At 35.0% G+C, this 22,836-nt stretch overlaps 1 protein-coding gene across 12 annotated transcripts in view; it reads right to left on the bottom strand.

The window, feature by feature from the left end:
- Positions 1–11,046: 11,046 nt before the first annotated feature.
- Positions 11,047–22,836, bottom strand: part of C9H12orf50 (chromosome 9 C12orf50 homolog) — a 38,502-nt gene continuing 26,712 nt past the window's right edge. For 7 of the 12 annotated variants that reach the window (XM_027593683.2, XM_027593671.2, XM_027593679.2 and 4 more), the window contains 7 exons: positions 21,507–21,617; positions 20,185–20,292; positions 18,704–18,817; positions 17,177–17,281; positions 16,707–16,910; positions 14,795–14,887; positions 11,053–12,032 (listed from right to left, as the gene is read on the bottom strand). In XM_027593683.2, the coding sequence (XP_027449484.1) occupies positions 12,007–12,032; positions 14,795–14,887; positions 16,707–16,910; positions 17,177–17,281; positions 18,704–18,817; positions 20,185–20,292; positions 21,507–21,617 (761 nt within the window). In that variant the 3' untranslated portion in view covers positions 11,053–12,006. Of the gene's footprint in view, positions 12,033–14,794; positions 14,888–16,706; positions 16,911–17,176; positions 17,282–18,703; positions 18,818–20,184; positions 20,293–21,506; positions 21,618–22,836 lie in introns of all 12 variants that reach the window. The other 5 variants (XM_027593675.2, XM_027593677.2, XM_027593681.2 and 2 more) reach the window with 5 other exon arrangements.

Raw genomic sequence — 22,836 nt, 5'->3', positions numbered from 1 at the left:
TATTTTTAATTTTTAGAGGAACCTCCATACTGTTTTCCACAGTAGCTGCACCAGTTTGCATTCCCACCAAAAGTGCACAAGAGGTATTTCCCTCCACATCCTTGCCAACACTGTTTTTTTATGTTTTTGATTTTAGCCATTCTGGTAGGTATGAGGTGATATCTCCTTGTGGTTTTGATTTGCATTTGCCTGATGATTACTGATGTTGAGCATCTTTTCATGTGTCTGTTGGCCATCTGTATGTCTTCTTTGGAAAAATGTTTGTTCATGTGTTCTGCCATTTTTAATCAGATTATTTGGCGGTTTTTTTGGTGCTGAGTTGTGTAAGTTCTTTATATATTTTGGATACTAACCCTGTAATGGATATGTCATTTGCAAATATCCTCCCTCATTCAGTAGGTTGTCTTTTTGTTTTGCTGGTGGTTTCCTTTGCTGTGCAAAAGTTTTTTTATTTTGAAGTGGTCCCGATAGTTTATTTTTGCTTTTCTTTCCAATTGCCTCCAGAGACATATCTAGAAAAATGTTGCTACAGCTGCTGTCAAAGAAATTACTATCTGTGTTCTCTTCTAGGATTTTTATGGTTTCAGGTCTCACATATAGGTCCTTAATCCATTTTGAGTTTATTTTTGTGTATGATGTAAGAAAGTATTTCATTCTTTTGCACAGAGATGTACAGTTTTCCCAACACAATTTGTTGAAGAGAATTTTTGTCATATTTTTGCCTCCTTTGCCAAAGATTAATTGACTATATAAGTGTGGGTTTTTTCTGGGGTCTCTATTCTGTTCTATTGATCTTTGTGTATTTTTGTGCCAGTACCATACTGTTTTGTTTGCTATAGCTTTGTAGTGTATCTTAAAATCTGGGATTGTAATATTTTCAGTTTTGTTCTTCTTTTTCAAGATTGTTTTTGGCTATGCAGGGTATTTTGTGGTTCCATACAAATTTTAGAATTATTTGTTCAAATTCTGTAAAAAGTGCTGTTGGCATTTTTGATAGGGAATGTATAAATCTGTAGATTTCTTTGGGTGGTATGGACATTTAAACAATATTTGTTCTTCCAATCTATAAGCATGCGGTATTTTTTTTCTATTTGTTTGTGTCATCTTTAATTTCTGTCATCAGCTTTTTATACTTTTCAGAGTACAAGTCTTTCACCTCTTTGCTTAAGTTTATTCCTTGGTATTTTATTATTTTTGGTGCAATTGTAAATGGGATTGTTTCCTTGATTTCTCTTTCTATTACTTCATTATTAATGTATAGAAATGTAATGGATTTCTGTATATTGATTTTGTATCCTGTGACTTTACTGAATTCATTCATCAGTTTTAACAGTATTTTGGTGGAGTCTTTAGGGTTTTCTATATATAGTATCATGTCATCTGACAATAGTGAAAGTGTTACTTATTCCTCACCAATTTGGATGCCTTTTATTTCTTTTTCTTGTCTGATTGCTGTGGCTAAGACTTCTAGTACTATGTTGAATAAGAGTGATGAAAATGGACATCCTTGTCTTGCTCCTGAGCTTAGGGGGAAAGCTCTCGGTTTTTCACCATTGAATATGATGTTAGCTGTGGGTTTTTCACATATTGCCCTTATTATGTTGAAGTATGTTCCCTCTAAACCTACTTTGTTGAAGGTTTTTATCATGAATGGATGTTGTACTTTATCAAATGCTTTTTCTGCATCTATGGAAAAGATCATATGGTTTTTATCCTTTCTCTTGTTGACGTAATGTATCACATTGCTTGATTTGTGAATATTGAACCACACTTGCATCCTGGGAATAAATCCCACTTGATTGTGATGAGTGATTTTTTAGTGTATTATTGAATTCAATTTCCTAATATTTTGTTGAAGATTTTTTCATCTATATTTATCAGAGATATTGGTCTGTAGGTCTCTTTTTTTTGTAGTGTCTTTATCTGGTTTTGTTATCTAGGGCAGTGTGGCCTTATAGAATGAATTTGGAAGCTTTCCTTCTTTTATTTTTTTGGAATAGTTGAAAAGAATAGGTACTAGCTCTTTTTTAAATATTTGGTAGAATTCACCTATAAAGCCATCTGGTCCTAGACTTTTGTTTGTTGGGAGTTTTTTGATTACTGATTCAGTTTAATTGCTGCTAATTGATCTGTTCAAATTTTCTATTTCTTCCTGATTCAGTTTTGGGAGATTGTATGTTTCTAGGAATTTATCCATTTCTTCTAGGTTGTCCAATTTGCTGGCATGCAATTTTTAATAATATTCTCTTATAATCCTTTGTATTTCTATAGTATTGGTTGTTATGTCTTCTCTTTCATTTCTGATTTTGTTTATTTGAATCCTCTCTCTCTCTCTCTCTCTCTCTTTTTTAATGAGTCTGACTTAAAGCTTTTTTCTATTGAAAGAACCAGCTCCTGGTTTCATTGATCTGTTCTATTGGGTTTTTTGTTTGTTTGTTTGTTTGTGGTTTTGTTTTAGTTTCTACTTTATTTCTCTTCAATCTTTATTATGTCCTTCCTTCTACTAGTTTTGGGTTTTGTTTTTTCTTTCTTTTTCTAGCTCTTCTAGGTGTAAGGTTAGGTTATTATGTGATTTTTTTTCTTGCATCTTGAGGTAGGTCTATATTGCTATAATTTTTTTTAGAACAGTTTTTGCTGCATCCCAAAGATTCATTTTCATTTGTCTCCATGATTTTTTCTTTGATTTTTTTGGTTGACTCATTCACTGTTTATAAATTTTTTTTTATTTTATTTTTTATTGAGAGAGAGTGAGAGAGAGCCCACATGTGAACAGGGGTGGGGAGGGGCAGAGGGAGAGGGAGAGAATCTTAAGCCTGACACCAGGCTTGATCTCACAACCCTGAGATCATGACCGGAACCAAAATTAAGAGTCAGATGCTTAACTGACTGAGCCACACAGGCCCCCCTCATTTATTGTTTAGTGGGATGTATTTTAATCTCTGTGTATTTGTGCTCTTTCCAGATTTTTTCTTGTAGTTGATTTCTAGTTTCATAGCATTGTGGTTAGAAAAGATGCATGGTATGACTTCAATGTTTTTGAATTTTTGAGACTTGTTTTGTGGCCTAATATGTGATCTATTCTGGAGAATGTTCCATGTGCACTTGAAAAGAATGTGGATTCTGCTGGTTTAGGATGGAATGTTCTGAATATATCTGTTAGATCACCTGGTCCAATGTGTCATTCAAAGCCACTGTTTCCTTGCTGATTTTCTGTTTGGATATATTGTCCATTGATGTAAGTGGGGTGTTAAAAGTCCCCTACTATTATTGTATTACTATCAATTGCTTCCTTTATGCTCATTATTAGATGCTTCCTGTATTTGGACACTCCAATGTTGGGTGCATAAATATTTACAATTATATGTTTTTGTTGGATTGTCCCCTTTATTATTATTATTTTGTGTCCTTCTTTGCCCCATGTGACAGTCTTTGTTTTATAGTCTATTTTGTCTGATATAAGTACTGCTACCCTGGCTTTCTTTTCACTTGTTTGCACGGAAATTGCTTCTCCATCCCTTTACTTTAAATCTGCATGTGTCTTTAGGTCTAAAATGAGTCCCTTATAAGCAGCGTATAGATGGGTCTTGATATTTTATCCATTCCATCACCCTGTGTCTTTTGATTGGAAGTTTTAGTCCACTTACAAAGTAATTCTTAACCAACTGAGCCACCCAGGAGCCCCTACAAAGTAATTCTTTTTTTTTTTAAAGATTTTATTTATTTATTTGAGAGAGAGAGAATGAGAAAGAGAGAGAGAGCACATGAGAGGGGGGAGGGTCAGAGGGAGAAGCAGACTCCCTGCCGAACAGGGAGCCCGATGCGGGACTTGATCCCAGGACTCCAGGATCATGACCTGAGCCGAAGGCAGTCTCTTAACCGACTGAGCCACCCAGGCGCCCCAAAGTAATTCTTGATAGGTATATACTTGTTACCATTTTGTTACTTATTTTATGGTTGTTCTTGCAGTTATCTTTTTTCTCTCGTGGTTTGCTGGCTTTCTTTAGTGATACACTTTGATTCCTTTCTCTTTATTTTTTACATATCTATTACTGATTTTTGATTTGTGGTTACCATTAGATTTGTACATAATGTGTTATGCATATAACATTTTATATTAAGTTGATGGTCACTTAAGTTTGAGTCCATTCTTTATTCCTCCCCCACCGCATGCTTTAGGTATATGATGTCATACTTTACATCTTTTATTTTGTGAATTCCTTGAGTGATTTTTATAGATATACTTATTTTTATAGCTTTTATGCTTCCTACTTTTTCTTTCTCCCACTTATGTTCTTTCCTTTCCACTCAAAGAGTCCCCTTACATTTCTTGTATATTCTTCTTCCCATAAACCCCAGGCATTTTTCAAACTGCTGCCTCTATGCTGTATCTCCATTGAGCTGTTTGTTGTGCTATCTCTCTAATTGTGGAGAATCAGTTTCCTGTCATCCTCCTGGCTATCCCAGAGTTGATCCTGCTGATTTTTAAAAGTTCCAGGTGTTAATTCCCACTGATTATAAGAACTCACAAAATTATGCCCCTCGGTTTTCAAAGCCAAATGTTATGGGAATTTGTCTTGCCCCTGAGGGTTCCCCATGCCTTGGGTACCTGGTGTGGTGTCTGTTCCTTTCCCTGCTTCATGCCTGTGGCCTCCCTCCCTCCCATGGATAGTACCACAGATCCATTTAGCTCCAGACTGAATTTTCACCCTTCCTACTCTCTTCCAGTGTGGCCTGTTTTCTACAGATAGCTGTGAAGAGTCTGTTCTGCCAGTCTTTGGGTCATTTTCTGGATTACACTGATGTGGGTGTTTCTAGTTCTATCCATAGGTTAAGGTCAGCTTAGGAAACTCCAACTCCACCATCTTCCCCCATACTCTAAAATTTTAAGTGGATGTCTTTGAAATAGTATACAGCTGTATATGAAAATATTTATCAATTAGAATTTTTCTACATTCACATTGTCATTACTGATATATTTGAATTTATTTTTGGTGCTTTATTTTGTGCTTTTTATAGCACTTTTTCTCTCTTTTTCTCTCTCTCTTTTACTTTTTAAAATTTTCCCTATTCCATCTTATTCCCTTTACCAATTTGGCAGTAATATAGTTTATCTTTCCATGTAGTTATCCTAGAAATTTTAACATGCATAATTAAATAATGTCTACGATTATATCATGTCTTATTTTTTTATGCTGAGTACAGCTATACAGGTAGTGCACTTGCACTTGGATTATGGTTTGAATGGTGCCCCCTTGAATGTACAGAGCATATTGTACATAATCTTACATGTTTAACAAAACTAGAAACAGTTTTCCTTAACTCTGGCCACACATTCTTATAACCTATATATAATTGTTGTATAAGATTTTAGTTCTATCATGATTTTTTGAACTTACAAATTAGAAAACATTGTTATTGATTTATACATTGTTTCCTTAGATTAAGCCATAAATTCATATTCTTTGCTGACCATTCTTTTTGCCCATCAGATTATTTTTATAAATCACTTCCCTTCTTCATGAAGAATTTACTTCAGAAGTAAATTTAGTAACTTGGCAAAGATTTCAGTTTTGATTTGTTTAAAAGATTTTTATTTATCTCACATTCTTGAAAAGTGATTGGGAATTCTTGTCTAGACTGATAAATATTTTCTTTCAGTGCTTTGATTATTTCATTGTTGTCTGGATCTGCTGCTATGTAGAATTCTAATATGAACATAATATTTCTTCTTTTGTTCATAAATTGTCTTTTCTTTCTATTTGCTTTAAGATGTTACTTTTGATGTACAACAGTCTAAGGTAGATGGCAGAGATATGAGTTTCTTTTTGTTCATTTTTTTTGACCCAGTGGGCTTCCTGAATCTGAGGTTGGTGTTTTTCAACAATTCTGAAACATTTCCAACCATTCTCTTATCTTTCCCTCATTTTCTCTTTTGTCACCTCTGGAATTCCAATTCTCTCTTTACCTTTCATATTTTTCATTTTTTAGTCTCTCTGTGATATATTATGAATAACTTATTCAAATATATCCTTCAGTTTATACTTTCTTCAGCAATTTCTTATCTTTGTTTACCCTATCCTTTATTTTTCCACTTCTATTTTATTTTCACTTTTAAATGTTCTATATAGTTCCTTTTCAAATATTTTTGGCCAATACTGTTAGTTTTTTGTCAATTCTTCATATTTTCAATGCATTATTTTATTTTTTTTAATTATTAAAGGACTCAATATTTTTTGCAAGTCTTATTCCATATATCATTGCTACTGCTGACTAATGGTTGTTTACATCTGTTTAATTTTTTAATTATAGGTTTGCAAAACTTGGAATTTTATCTTTGGCAATTCCTTAATATCTGAATTTAGAGAAAAGAAACCAGAAATGATTTACATTTACTTCATCCAAGTGCCTGGGGCACTACCAATTTGAGAACACTTTATACTACAAACTACATTTTTCACTTGAAGTTTGTTGGGACATTTTGATAATGTGGATTCAAATCCAAAATTCACTTGAAAAAAAACTTTGGTCTTTAAAATTTTAAGAGAAGAGGATATGTATTCACGGTATCTCTGTCTATAAGCTAAGTATTCTTTTTCTAGCTTCCTCTCTGAGCATATCATCTGTACTGTGTCCTGGCTTTTTGTGAAGTATTTCATCCTGTCCCCAACTCTGTTCATGCCTTAGACATTGTTTCTTATTGTCCAGTTTGTGGACCACTAAGGCCCAAACTCTATGGCACCAGGAATCTGCAGATACCCCAAGGCAGACACCAGCTTTCATGCTTCCTTATTCTTCTGGATTCCCTCCTTGTCATTCTGGCTTCTGAGGAAATCTTTTTCTTTCCTTCCTGCTCAGACATGCACTGAAGGAGATGTTTTTGTTTTACATTGTGTTGTTTCTAAAGGTGGCATATTTAGGTATGTTCTTACAGAAAGGGCTGTTCTCTGAATAAATATTTTACCATATTGCTGGAAACTGAAGATTTGTATTTTCATTCTTTACAATGAATTATGTTTTCATAGAAGCTACAATTTACTGGGTAGTTACTGTTTTTAGGCACTATACTAAATTCTATCATCTTATTATTACAACAATTAATAATGTAATACCGGAACAAAAAAGCATGAAAATACTGGAGAAAATATGACCACTTAAGAGATGCTAGTGCTGCCTTTGTCTATGAAGCTATTCTAGCTAGATCTTAGGCTTACTTTGCTTCAGATTCTTAATATTAAAGAGTAGAAGACAGACTAAACAAGACTGAATAACTTTCCCAAGTTGTTCTTTGGTTAATAGCAAAGAGCAAAGGTATGCGTTACTGTTCACAGAATGGGGCACGGAGCTTCTGGTTTTGCCCAAGGCTTCCTTAAAATCCAGAACAGTTCTACACTACAATAAGCCTCTGAATTACCTAGGCGGTGCAGAATCAAGGAATTAGAAATTATTTAGGGATCACATATTTGTCCAGTACATTTTCCATCTGAGATATATTCGAAAATATAATTAGCACTAATCCTTCTGCTCAACCTGGCTTTTTCACTGTAATGACAAATCTCTGGCAAAAGGCCAGATTCCTGTTACAGCTAGTAGACTTTCTTGTTCTGTCCACTGTTTGCATAAAGAAGGAAACTATTAGTGTTAAGATCCCACCTGCTACTGTTGCTTTTCTGCGTGTGTGTGCTAAGTGGGCTGAGACTATCCCCAATATTTGCAGAGCGAGGAACAAGAGTAGATAGGGAGATCCACATGTCATATATTTAAGTATTTAAAAGTTATAAATTAAGCTAACAACCCCACATAATGACTAGAAGATCAGGTTTGTGTTTAGAATTCTGGGACAATTCAGAGTTCCGCACCGGAAACTAGAAGCATGAAGAGCTTCAGTCTCCTGGAACAAGATGCATCCCTCTTTTCTTCCCCTTCCCTCCTATGTCCTAATGTTCAAAAGACCCCATACACATGTATGGACAGGACAACTCACAGTCTCCACTTCCATCAACACCCTGAAAATAGCTTCCCCTTCTCCAACCCTTTGATAGCAAGGACCCTTTGGAGTTCTGTCTTAGGGGAGAGACCCATATAGCCCAAGAAATAGGCTCAAGATGATTTGAGCAGTGAAATCTGGCATCTGTGATACTAGAGCATACTCTAGAAGGAGGAGCATGTCTCCATATAGATATGTCTCCATGGCCCTGCAGAGTCCTTGCCTAGTATAAGTCTTTCAAAACATAAAAATCTTGGCAATTGTCCCTCACTCCTTTGTTAAGGTCTGTACTGGTTGAGGCAAGGAAAAGGAACCTCAGAGATAGGTATTAGAGTGTTCAACAAATATTAAATGACTATTGTATGCCAGATGGAACGGATATAAACAAGGAAAGAGACTGTTCTTTCCTTGAAAACATTCATCACCTAATAGAAGAAATAAGCTAATCACTATGCATAATATAATTGCATAATGGAATGTAGGTGTGTGTCCAAGTAAAAAAGTTCACTGCAAAACTGGTATTCTCAGCAACACCTCTCTGGAGAGCAAAAAGAATTTCTCTCCAACCTAAAGCAGAAGGTAACTGCTCCTGAAAAGTTAACAGTTCATCCTTTATCCCACAGTGGTGCCAGTATGGGGTACAGGCCAATACTTTATGCAGTGGCACTCCTGCTCATAAGAAGGAATGCTAGCAGCAAGGAAATATTTGAGAGATCCTGTGACTAGTCAATACCAAGCTAGATTTTCACTTGAAATATCTGTGAAGCATGCTTTTTCTATATTCCCATAGCACCTATTCTATACCTCTTCTACAGCACACATCATATTATATAAATGCTTAAATCACTATTTGCATGACATGAGAAACATTTAGAGGGAAAGACTTCCATTTATCTTTGTATCCATAGGATCTAGCAGACAGCTTCACCGCAGAGGGTGTTCTTTCAACATGTGTTGAGTGAATTCTTGCTACAGACTGAATATGTGTTCCCCGCCCCAACCCCGCACATTCAAATGTGGAGATCCTAACCCCCCATGCGGTGCCTTTGGGAAGTGAGTAGGTTATGAGGGTGGAGCCTTCATAAATGGGATAGTGATCTTGCAACAGGGACCTCAGAGAGCTCCCTCTTCCCTTCCACCACGTGAAGACATAGCAAGAAGTCATCTATGAATCAGGAAGTGGACCCTCACCAGACACCAAATCTGCAGGTGCCTCGATCTTCGACTTCTCAGCCTCCAGAATTATGATAAATAAATGTTTGTTGTTTAATACCACCTAGTCTATGGTATTTTGTCATAGCAGCCCAAATGGACTAACACAATTACAGTTATGTTTACACAAAATAAATTGCATTTAGAATGTAGTACTATAAAAAAAAATATTGTCCTGGGGGCACCAGTATCATTTTCTGATGTAACTGTGTTTTCTTTCTTGCCTTGGTTATCAGAAAACTCAAATGTAATACAATATACGTAGTTTGATATTTGCTTTTTCCTTATTTTATGAGGAAAAGACATGGATATGAACAACATAGCTCTACCACTCTTAAGGAAGGGCAAAAAAACAGTCATGGGGAAGAAACCTTGACTATGAGTTTTACTGTCATGACTCTGAAGTTGTTATCACTGGCCCAGAGTGGTCCAGAGTGGCTTTGGAGTAAGTTGGGCCCTGAGGAAAAGAAGTATAATCAGATATTTAACCAGTCTAGTGGAGTGAAGAGAATAGGCTAGAGTCACAGGCACAGATGGTCCCATCCTGCCTTTGTCACTTACAAATTATATGACTACTCAGTGCCTAAGTTTCTCATTAATGGGGGCAATAATAACTCCTCTGTTTATTTTTTGTGGGTTGAGGTACTAATGTTTCTATGAGTTATTTCATGTAGTATAGTGCCTGCTATGTAGTAACAACTATTAGTTTTATTGTGCATAAGGAAAGGTAGTTGTGGTAGGCAGAAAAGTGATGCCCCAAGAAGCCCACACCCTGATCCCTGGAATCTATGAATACGTTAGAGTATATGGCAAAGGGGAATTAAGGTTGCTACTCACCTCACCCTAAAATAGTGAGACTATCTGAGGTTATCCATGGAGATTAATTAATTAATTTGTCACTTTTGCTAGGCCACATTGCCCCAATATTTAGTCATACATTATTCTAGATGTTTCTGTAAGGATATTTTTAGTTGGGATTTACACTTAAATTGGTGGACTTTAAGTAAAGCAAATTGCTCTCCATAATATGGATGGGCCTCATCTTAAATAGCATAAAAGGCTGACCTTCTCAAGTGAAAAGGAATTCTCCATCAGATTGCCTTCAGATTCCAATGAGTCTCCAGCTTGCTGGCCTTCTCCATCAGATTTGAGATTTGTCAAGCCTCAAGTCAAATCTTTAAAATAAATCTATATATAAAATATATATTCATACAAAATATGAATATATTAAAAATTATATATATATATCCTCTATTTATTGTTTCTTTGGAGAATCCTAACACAGATTTTGGTACTAAGAGTGACTCTATAGGAACAGAATCTAAAGATGAGTCTTCTGAATTGGTTCTGGGATTTCTGGAATTTGCTGTCTAATCTGATTAGATTTAAAGACTCTAATGACTCTATTTTTAGTAGTAAAGAGAGCCCTGATCATTCATGGTGTGATATGGCACTAGAAATACACAAAATATCACCATTGTATACTCACGAACACTTGAGAGGCAAGGATCTTGAATTCCTAGCTCACACATCACATAAATTATCTGAAAGCTGCCTTGAAAAAAGATCCTTATCTTTCATAGGCACAGGACTTACTACTCCACAAGCTGGAATCACATCTATAAAATGTTTTAAAAATAAAAAATTTCTAAACTTACACTCTGATGAACCCCTCCATAAATATTGAATAAGAGGTGACTAATAACCACAAGATGTGTGTAAATATAAAGACAAGGTGTCACAAAGTCTTAGTGAAATTCTGAGCTTTAATAAACTCAGAAGTATAAATGCTACAAACTTAAAAAACAGCATTTGAAAGGTCAATCACAAATATTGCTGTCATACTGGTCTTTGAGTTTGAAGAATAAATTCTCAATTTTAAGTTCTTGTTTCAGTCATTCTGCAGATGAATTTTTTTAAATTAATTAAAAATTTATTATTCTAAACAAATGCAAAAGAAAATGGAAATAAGATTTCAAATGATGTCTCTCTTTCAATTATAAGCATTTATACTTCTAGAGTTACTTAAAGCCTTAAAATCTCCCATACTTTTGAGACATCACATTGTTAACTCACTTTTTTTTTTCTTTTACAAATCCTTTTCTTTAATATATTCATATAATTTTTCTGTTCTTGGTAAGAAAATGTTTATTTTTCAGCTTTGAATCTCACACATCTCAGCAGGTAGATTTTGTAGTTGCCAATTAAAAGACATTGTTCAGCACTCCCCTGCATAATAAACCAATATTTTTTTTTCTTTTTACAACACATCCAAGTGTATATCTATTGTAATTCCTCTAACATACCCATCACCAAACTGTAACCCTGAGACTTCATTGAATTTGTTTGCACTTTATCTGTTATTAACACTGAGGGCCCAGCTTAAAATCTAGGTAAAGAAAGAAAATGTGAGGTTTCTTCTGTAAAGAATGTTGCAAAACAGAGATCAAAGACACAGTTTCATTTCTCAGTCTGTGCAATCTAACTTAGCTTACAATTAAAGAATGATTTTAATTGTCAAACTTTTAAATTTTATTAAATGTTTGTGGCAATGCATTGAATGAATTCCAGACCTATATAAATACACAGGCAGCTGTTTGTAATTTGCATTTTTATCAGTTTTGAAAGAGCACAATGTACTTCCTGCATCTTATTTTCAGAATCTGCATTTTATCATCTTTGGCTACCCAGTATATAGTATGGAGTACTTGAAATATCTCATTCTTTGAATTTTCATTTTTGATTGTAAATCAGATGATATCTGGCACTTTTCTCTTTTCTCATTTTTCCTCTTCTCTCAACCTCCAGATTTACTTGCTCCCATTTCTTCTTGGCTCTAATAATAAAACACACAAAATACTTCAATTATTTTCTTTTTTGGCATTCTTCAAGATACCAACGTTCTGCATTTCTTGGGCTAATTACTTACCATACATCTAAAGGCAAAACAAAACCTAAGCTCATTGTTTAATTCATATATTTTCCAAAATGCTATTCATACTAATTCCATTTCTTTCCAAAGCTTCCTGTGTTTTGAATTTGGATGGAGGGATGAAAAGAGATGGAAATAATACTACATATAAGGCTGTACCTGCACCCAGAATGAACAGAATGAATGTTCCATCCTACAGAGATAGGCACCTCCAGTCACACCAGCTGTATCCTTATCAGAAAGGACATCTGGCCCCAAGGGAAGGCTGACATCTCTAATCGCCTTCAAATCCTTTCATTGGTTCCCACACATTTTCGTCTCCTGCTGTATTATCCTTATAGCCTCGGACAACATTTTCCCAAAAGGCTCCTCTCGCCCATTTACACGACTACGTCCTTGGCTCTGAGATATTCCTTAGCGGAATAGACTAGCGGCAGCTTGTGCTTTCAGCTTCCTCTCTCCAGCAGTCCATCTGTCCCCTGGGAAATGCTGAAATCGCTCCTCTGTGCCCTAGCACGAAATGCAGGGGGCAGGAAACACAAGCTAATCTTTCTCTAGTCTGATGATGACAGCAACAGTTGGAAAGGATAGGAATTTAGGGGTTACAAATTTCCCAGTCAAAAGCTCAGGTAAGTAAGAAAACGATTTTTATAATTCTATTTAATTTCTTGACTCTAAGTCCCCATTTTGCCTGATATAGAAAACTTATCTAGTCCTTTGCACATAGACTTAGTCCAATTCAGTGATTTCTTAGTTATTTCACATTTGTATTTCAACCACATTCAGATTTGAAATTCTTTCTCGGGACTTTTTTTTCCCCTCCCTCTCCCATCTCCCTGCTGCTTATCCTAATTTCTAGGGTTGGTACAGGGGAGAATGATCGCCACTTTGTGACAGCTAGGAAGAGAATATTATCTCAACAATCATGGGTCTCCACATGGCCTGGGTCCGGTGCTGGTGAATGGTGGCCCAGACAACATAGCATAAGGTTTCTCAAACTTTAATGTGCATCTTAATCACCTGGGGGACTTGTTAATATGCAGATTTTAATTCAGTAGGTCTGCTATGGAGATTCCACATTTCCAACAAACTCTCAGGTTATGTCGTTACTGGTTGCCCTCAGACAGTACTTCAAGTCACAAGTAACAAGTGGATGATTTGGGTTATAATCGGCTCCCTGGCAGAGCAATCTTTTGAGATTCTAGTTGAGTCCTCCCCTCCAATAGGACCGAACCACAAAGGCCATCTTTCTGATGCTATGGTTGCAGCCCCAGCCAGGAGACTTTGTGTAGACCCGCTGGCCCTTTCCTAGGAACTCACTCTCACTTGAAACTCACAAGAATATGTGATGCCTTCCCAAGCAAATGTGGGGCTTGGGAATCCCAAGAGACTTTCTCCAGCCCTCTCTCATGTTAGACATGGCTTACTCCCCCCAACTCCCACCAATACGTGGCACTGCTAAATTCTCTCCAAAGCTTTTCTCCCTTGGCTGTATCTGGGAAGTGCAATGCAGATCCTCCTTATGCTCAGAGTTTTATAAACCTCAAAGGGAAATCCATCACACCCACAAGGAAAGCACAGGAGCAAAAGGTGCAGCTCAACAATTGTAGTTTTAGCCAGGATTTCTACCAACTTTTCATCTCCTTCCCCCAAAATTAAGTACAATCACATGTGAAAACCCAGAGTAAGCTCAGAGAAAATATAGTCAAGGAAATAGCATGGCAGCAGAGTTCTCTTAGAGTACCATATGATTTGGAAAGAAATGGGAAAAAAAAGAAAAGCAACTGACTTCATAGTTAAAGTCAAGAGTTTTGAGAAATACTACTTAACATCTCAGTTTTTGTTTTTTGAAAGTGGACAGTTCCTAATCTGGATGTCTTTGGGTTCATTCTGGGAAGCTCTTATATAAAAGTTTATAGATTTCAGATGATTCTGAAAGTTCTAGGCTACAGATGTAAGTAGGAACTCCCTATTTAGAACTTTTTCTGAAAGATTCATTTTTCTGGAGTAACTGAAACCATTTTATCCTGTGTGGTTTTCCAAACCTACTGTGCCAGCCCCAGGATAAGCTTGGAGAAGACATCAAGCTTTTTAGCAAAAGAACCACCTGAGGTCAGGTCTGCTTCAAACCTCTACCCTGGGGAGGTTCCCTGGATTCCCATACTCTCCCAGAGAACAGAGCACAACAAGGGGGACACCATAGTCACTCAGAACCTCCTGGCCTGGAAACTTCATCTTAGGTGCCCTGTTAGTCTGCACCAGCCAATATTTGTCCATGGTGGATATAGTAGGGCTTTAATATTTTGTGTCAAAATATGGTTTTATATATTTGCTTTGTAGTTCAACAAAGAATGAATTTTAACATATAATTAGTGCAACTGTTGCTTGTCTCTAAGGATAGAAGTATATCAAAAGATTTCTGATGACATAAAAATAGGCAAAGGAGAACACAATAAAACAAAGTAAGATTAAATTGCTAGTAGACAAGATATCTACTGAATTCCAAGTAATTGTGTTCATAAAGCATGAAAATTTCCTAAATTTTTCTAAAATATGTTTCCTGACCTTGAAACTTAAAAACTTGTCATTTGAAAAAAACAAACAAACAAAAAAAACTTGTCATTTGTTTTTAGAATGATACATTAAAATTACTAGTAAATATTTACCTGTATATATCTTTTCAGTTTTTGAATATGTTTTTGAAAAAGGAATTCTTTTTCGCCAGGCTGAACCATTATATGATGTTGACATATATTTATCTGAGAAAAAAGAAGACAGGAATTAAATATTTTATAACTTCATATTCCAAGAGTGTCTCAAAGTTATAAATATCTCAGAGATGAAGCTGTTCTCTAAGTAATTTATTTTAGCATTTCAAAACTAAGGCATCAGGGACCCAAGTGAGTTTATTAAGACCATTTTTGATGGGGTGCCTGGGTGGCTCAGTTGGTTAAGAATCTGCCTTGAGCTCAGGTCATGACCTCAAGTTCCTGGGATGGAGCCCTGTGTCAAGCTCCCTGCTCGGCGGGGAGTCTGCTTGTCTCCCTCTACCTCTGTCCCTCCACCCCTGCTCGTGCTCTCTCTCTCAAATAAATAAATAAAATCTTAAAAAAAAAAAGACCATTTATGTTATCAGTGAACATGGATGATTATGCACCTCTTAACTGGCTGTCAAGTTCTTCAAATAGGGTCTTTCCCATGAGGCTAAGCTACGGGAGAGTATGATATCTGGATGTGATCAAAATACTTCATTGCCTTGCTATACAACACAATTCTGCTAATGCTTATAGAAGAAAGAAAGAAAAAGAAGAAAGGACCTAGAAGGCACCGCCAATTCCCTTTACTTTCTATGAAGTGACTCCCATGGTGGCAGGGAATACTCGACCATAGTGAACGCACTGTCCCAGGAAACCAAAGCCTTGATATACTGACTTGGTTCTTTAATATCTACTTTCCTCTAACAACTTTATATTTGAACTATTATCTAACAATGTTGTATTTGTGTTTTTAAGTACTACTATGCAGCTATGGTTCTCAAAGCGTGGCTCATAATAATACTAAGAATTTATTTGCTTTTTTTCCTTGTTAACATTTGCTCTAATGGCACGAAAGCAATAGTGAGCATAACTGTGACCACCTTAACACAAATCCAGACAACCATTCACTCCCAGTAAAATAATAATAAAATAATAATAATAAGACTGTATCATCCAAGAATACCCTTATTTTTATATATAAATCCATATATCATTTTATTCTAAAACAAATAGAAGAAATACAATTTAAAGAAAGCTAATTTCTATTTAAATTATAAAAGAAAGGACCTAAGAGAGACATTGAAGTTTTACTTATGTTTCAGAAAGTACAGAACATTCAGAACCCCACAAACTAGACTGGGAACACAAGAAAATACACGCATGAAATTAGAGGGAATTAAGTTGCCTCGTGTTAAGTTGAGAGAACTGAAACCCAATTTCCAAAGAACAAAATTCATCCAAGACAGGAAGAAAAGATATAGTTCCCTCCTCCCTGGTGGCCTTGTACTTAATGACATATACTATGACTTTGCCTATTACATGATGAAATGATTTAGGAGCAATCTGCGCATGGTGGGAGAGATGAGAGGTTGTCAAAAATATTGCAGTTAATCCCCAAACTAACCCTTTCAGAAAGTAATCATGAAGGCTTAAAGAAAAGCCAAGGCACTAGCCTGAATGTGATGATTGAACAATGCGGTTACTGGAACAAGAAAATGTCAACCATTTGAAAACAATCCTCAAGAGTGAAATAAAGCTATCCAGGGGGAAACAAAGTGCAGTGCTATGAGACAAAACTCTAGTGAGGTTTAATGTCTAGTCGTCTGCACCCAACACGTTTTCTAACATATTCTTTAAACTATGTACATTCCTGCTCATGGGAGAAATCCTCTCACCAGTTTTCTGAGACGTCCTGGTGTGGCGAGGCCTGGAAACAGAATGGGGAGTGGGGGGTGGCGGTGAAGATTAGTTGGACCATCACGTAATTCCATGGGGATGCAAACCGTGGACATGAGTAAATCACATACCAAAAGAGCTTTACCTGGACAGAGGCTGAATTTGGGTTCCTTGTTAACATCGACTTTATTGTAGGACCCATTTGTGGGCCTGCTGCGGGGGGGTGCACTCAGTGAGACGGTCCTGATAGCATCTCTCTGAACGTGGATATAGGATGCATTCTCAGCATTTCTGTTTTTATTATTGCGATGGTAACTCATTTTATTTTTGGGATTTGGGGCCTGTACTGCTGTAAAGGAAAGGGGGAAGGGAGTGAGGGATAAAACAAACTGGTATCATACCCATAAATAACATACCGCAGGTTAAATGTTTGATAGCACTATGGAAGGCAATGTGTGCAAAAAGAACTAAATTTATAGGAGTTGGGTTGACATCTAAAATAGCATGTTACACAACAGCAATTTGTTTTTCGAGTAGGAAATACTAATTTATATTTGATTTCTTAATTCCGTTGCAAATTATAATCTAGAAATATCAAATATGTAGATACTTTACCTCTCCGCATTCCTGGGCCAGGAAAATTCTTTGGTTCATCATAAATCCATTTTCTTTTTTTCACACCTTTAAAGTGAGGCTTCCTCACTGGCTGGACATCATTCACTTGAAGAAGATACAAATTTTTACAGTTTTTTAAGAGATGCTTTCATCTGAAAATTACTGTAGGTGATAATTACATATCTGTGCATTCACATGTCAAGCAAGAGAAAAAAATAAATGCACTACTCTAATACTTTACTTTCTAGAACAAAGGGTGACTTATTTCTTAAAGCACCCCCCACCCCACCCCAAAAAAAACTAACCTGGAAATTGATTGATGAGAAAATTTTCAATATGTAGCATTCCTCAGGGAAAAAATGCTCTTCCCCAAAGGAATGTGTAAATTGTTTAAAAGACTATAAAATTACATTCCAAATTAACTATATATCTTATTATGTTATTTTTAAGTAGTTTTAGAATTGTTATTTTGAACATAAATCACTTCTTAAGAAATTGGATTAATATAAAATACTTTTAGTGAATATTACTTTATTCTTTTAAGTTTTAAGAATTTGGGTGTGTAGTTAGTTTGGAGAAACAAGACTAAGTAGTCAGAATTTCTAAGTGCTAAGATCACTAAATTCATTTATTACTGGCATATTTTTACATTGAAAAATTTATATACAAGATCAGTTTTCTAGGAGTTTCTAAGGGACATTTCTCCAGAGAATCTTAAAACAATTTAGTAGACAGGGGCATTCTTTGTTATTTCTCATGTGTGGAGATCCTGAACATTGACAGGTAACAACTGCACAGAGAAAACGAACAAATTCACTATGTAGATTACATTAGCTCTCTCTAGTGGACTAATAAATCTGTCTTTGCCCTAGCTCTCAAGTTCAGCTTAAGCGTGAGGTTTGAATTCTGATTCACCACCTCATCTCCAAACATCATGCTCTACCCTTACTCTCAAGCCCCCACTCCCCAGGATTGGGAAACCGTATTTTTAACAAATGTCACTAAACTAAGCTGCTTAGGAGTAAACCATCATGATTTCCTTCAATGCCTGGCTGGGATCCAAGAACATTATAGGGGCTCAGGAAATGAAATAAGGGAAAGAAGGAAGGAAGGAAACAGAAAGGAAGATTCATGAGTCTTAATTGTGTAAGAGAAGTAGCTCAGAATACTGAATGGCCTGGAAAAGCCAAATCATGCAAAATAATCCAAAACATAGTAAAAACCTGTCAACGTATCCCACTATCAGTTAAATTTAAAATGCTATCCTAATGAATCTTCCGAGAAGGTAGTATATCATTAATTTTAATACCTAAGTTAAACTCGCGGGAACGTATATAATTTACCAGGACCTACATCACAATTCTTTGTCAGAGTTAGTAGAATATTGTTTTTAATTCTTAATCCTGAATAATCTTCAAACCATCTTTTTTTTCTTTCTTTTTAAAAATTCTATTTCAAATAAGCAAAACAAATCCACGATAAGACAAATATATCTAAGGCCAAAAAGTGATAGAGCTAATGTCTCACTTGAAGAGGGGTCCTCTCTGCACTTCATACTGATATTCTCAGTAGCATTTAATACATGCGTTGTAGGTACTAGTCGGGTAGGTAAGGAGCGCTTTGGATGAGGACTGTCCTTGTCTTTTAAAGCAAATTAAGAAAATAAAATGTCAATATTAGTAAAAGCAGCTTTCAGTTGGTATTTCACTTTTCAAACATTATATGATGGGCATACCTCTTTAAAATATATATGTGTGTATTAATATTTATAATTCATCACCGAAATTCCCTAATCACTACAATGAGTCCCCAAAATTTGTCACTAACAAAGCATTAAAAATCCAATGTACAGACATTATCTTCAATATACAAATTATGTATTTGTGGCAATATTTTTAATACCGTCATATAAAAGAACCAGAAGTTTATTAATTTTAAATCAAATGTGCTTATTTAAATTAACGTTCCAGAAATAATTTAAATGTAACAACTTTCATGTGTTCTATGCTTTGGAGCAGGACTGCCCAAAAGAGCTTTATACAATGATGGAAATAGTCTCGGTTTGTACTGTACTAAATGATAGCCACTAGTCACATGTGGATATTGAGCACTTGAAACATGGCTAATGCAAATGAAAAGTTGAATTTTTTAAGTTTTATTTCATTTTAGTTTAAATTTAAACAGCCAAATGCAAATTGTAGCAACTGTTATTAGTGTAGTTAGAATTTTTTTGTTTTTTGTTTTTTGTTTTGATAGATTGGGCAAAATGTTTCCATCTCTGAGAGAGAGGAAAAGAGACTTACATGTCATTTCCCATTGATTGGTTCCCATTGAACCTATTCTGAGAACATTTATTTGATGGCGGGGGGAAACAGTAGATGAAATTAGTTAATATTTGGATAGAGAATACGTAAAGCCCTCTAATTACAGGACAGCTATACCTTTAGTCTGTGACTGAGAGAGCCTGCCTAGCAGAGAGGTACCAGGTGGGGGATTCTACGCATGATGTAAGGGGAATATAAAACTATAAAGGATGGATTTTATTATCATATCTCTTGATTATTCACAGACTAGTAATAACTATAAAATGGGGAGGTCATAGATGTCATGAGATTAATACCCTTCACAGTGTTCACAAACAAAGCTTTCTAAGAAAATTCAATCACACTGAGTATTTGAAGTTGGAAAAAGAAACTAAAGAACTTGGTTTTACTATTTAACAGAACCAGTAACAATAGAGCTAGCAAGACTCCTAGAAATTACGTAGTCCAACAGGCCAATATTTCAGATAAGGAAACTGAAGCTAAAAGAGATGGTCTCATGGTCAAACAATGAGGGACAGACCAGGACTGAAACCTTAGAGTTTTTGACTCCTATTCACTGTATTTAATGTATATTTTTATTTATTACCTCGCCTCTTCACTATTGGTCTCTACAAGTGTCAAGTTTTGTATTTAACATATCTATCCAAATTATGAATGGATTAAAATTATAGGATGGTTCATTACCTTTTCTATTTGAACATTTTGACATGGTGATTTCCTTCTCTTCTGTTAAACCTTCATTTTCATCTACTCCAAGAAATATGATCCTCTGTGGAACATAACAGTCACCTCCTATGACAATACCTTACTGTCAGTGACCATGGTGGCAGAACGTTGTACAAAACTATCTTCTAACACAAGATTATCCTTTTCTGCAGTATACCTTTTCCTCAGTTTTATTTAAACACTTCTCAGTGATAATCACCCACATCTCTACACATATCACATATGTTTAGATTAATATATGTAAATATATGTACATGAATATATATAGTATGTACACTTACATAGAGATAATTGCAAAAAATATTCACATAGTCAACACAATTAATTTTCCTTTAACATATATAAATCTTTACTTCTACCCTTTACCATCCTTTAGAGTTACTCAGAGTAAATATAATTTATCTTCAATATAATATCTTCAGATATAAGAGAGCAATTTTTATGCTCCTTAAAGCTCTTCTATTTTCCAAGATAAATATCCACAATTGCTTTAAATATTACTTATATACTTAAATCCCAGATTCTTCACCATACAAGTTACCCTTTCATAACATAAAATATTTGTTTCAAGTAACCTTCTTTTAAAATGGCACACACATGTGGACTACCATTACAGAAATCAGTGGAGCTAGTGTAATAATAGTTGATATTTGTAGAGCATTTTTCTAGATGGCAGACACTACTGAGTACTTTAAATGACTTACCACATTTAATTATCTTCCTATGCTACTCCTAATAATTCAGTGTGAGTTTACCTGAGCTATTTGGTTCTTGACACCCATTACTGAATCATATTTAAACCTTGTGGCCAACAAAAAACACTAATTTTTTTCTTTGCAATCAGTATCATGTCAAGTCTTTCCCAACTTGAAGAAAATCTACCGTTAATATCTTGAACTTAAATGCAAGAATTTTTGTGTATCACAGTTTGAGTTTACCTTGTTAAATTTGGCTCCTTGATCCAGCATATTAACTTCCAGTCATCTGTAAATTCTATAAACATGTCTCCATTCATCTAGTCATTCAATTGTTATAAACATAAAATCATTGATTCTACAAATATTCACAGAGTGCATGTCATGTGTCAGACATTCTCCTATAGGGATTCATCTACAGCAACTGATTATATACAATTCCAGGCCTCAAGTTCCTTACCCAAAGCCAACAATAAAAATCTCGAAAAGATTTTGAAAAAATGAAATTAGTTATGAGAGAGGAAATTCAGACTCATTTATTATATGGTGATATATTCAGAATCAACCAATAATAACTTAACTCACCTCCATTTTCAAAAGCAGCAATGTCAGTCCTTGGTTTCCTATCCAATGATGCTTTTATCTCACCTTGCCTTTCAAATAGGCTAAATTTTGTTGGAACTGTAAGACCATCCCCTAAAAAATTAAGAAAAAATTAGAAAAGGAAAAAGAAAAAAAAAAATCATCCCAGGAACCATAGCCACTTACATAAGTCTACAGTAGAATTCATGATGGTAGTAAAAAGTCTAAAAGTGAATGCAAGTATTGTTTGCATAGTGATATGATAAATAATACATTTATAAATATGTGAATTTTAAGCAAGTTTTATGATTATCAAGAAAATAACAAGCAGGTTTGTTTTCCTATGTGGATTATTTATTAAATGGCAATTTAAAAATTTAAACAATCTAAGGTTTATTTTCCTATGTGGATTATTTATTAAATGGCAACTTAAAATTTTAAACAATCTAACATTATTTTGTATGTATAATATATTTAATTTATTTGATGTGTTCTTCATATAATGAATTTGTAATATTTCTTTTGATTATATCTACTTATCATGAACAAATTGAGTGAAAAGTATTAGAGTCTACCACTGACAAATGGTAATTATACTGTGATAAATAATTCTTAGCACTTTTCTTATACATCTCTAGAATAAACTATTAAAAGCAGAATAAGAGAGACATGATAATCTTATGCACCATATGATTCTGGATTGGATTCTAAATCAGGAAAAAAGTTCATTTGGCTATAAAGGACATTGATGGTACAGCTGGTGAAATTTATTTTAAAAATCCTGTAAATGATATGGTATCAGTGGTAATTTCCTGATTTTGATATTTATACCAAAGTTATGTAAGAGTTATATAGGGGCATCATATCTGCAACTTACTCTTGCACAAATGGTTTAGAAAAAAATCACAATGTGTATATTTAGGGAAAGAAAGAGTGAAAAATCAAATGTGTAAAATACTAACATTTGGGGAAATCTGGTGAAGGCTATTCATGAATTACCTGAAATTATTTAAAAATAAAAGGCTTTTAAAACCATAATATAAAGTGAAAGTACATGTAATTATCTTTCTAATCTACCCTTTTTATATTCATTGCTAACTTATTTTGTTTTCTTTTTTCCTTGTCTAGGTAATGCAGGCAATGTGCCCTTCTCTAGATGGGGTGCCCACCTATCAGCTGTCTTGACAATCATTCTAACATCTAATGGTATGTTGCTGCCACCTACCGCCATATGTTTAAATAGTTTGCCACGTATGTACTTGAAAAGCAAGTATTTTACTCTCGATCCTCTACTTTATCCTACCCTCATCTTGATGTTGGGAGATTTTCCCAA

Source organism: Zalophus californianus, chromosome 9 (assembly GCF_009762305.2).
Source record: "Zalophus californianus isolate mZalCal1 chromosome 9, mZalCal1.pri.v2, whole genome shotgun sequence".
Classification (NCBI taxonomy): domain Eukaryota; kingdom Metazoa; phylum Chordata; class Mammalia; order Carnivora; family Otariidae; genus Zalophus; species Zalophus californianus.
The sequence above is the reverse complement of the archived record's forward strand: the minus strand, read 5'-3'. Positions and strand labels throughout refer to the sequence as shown.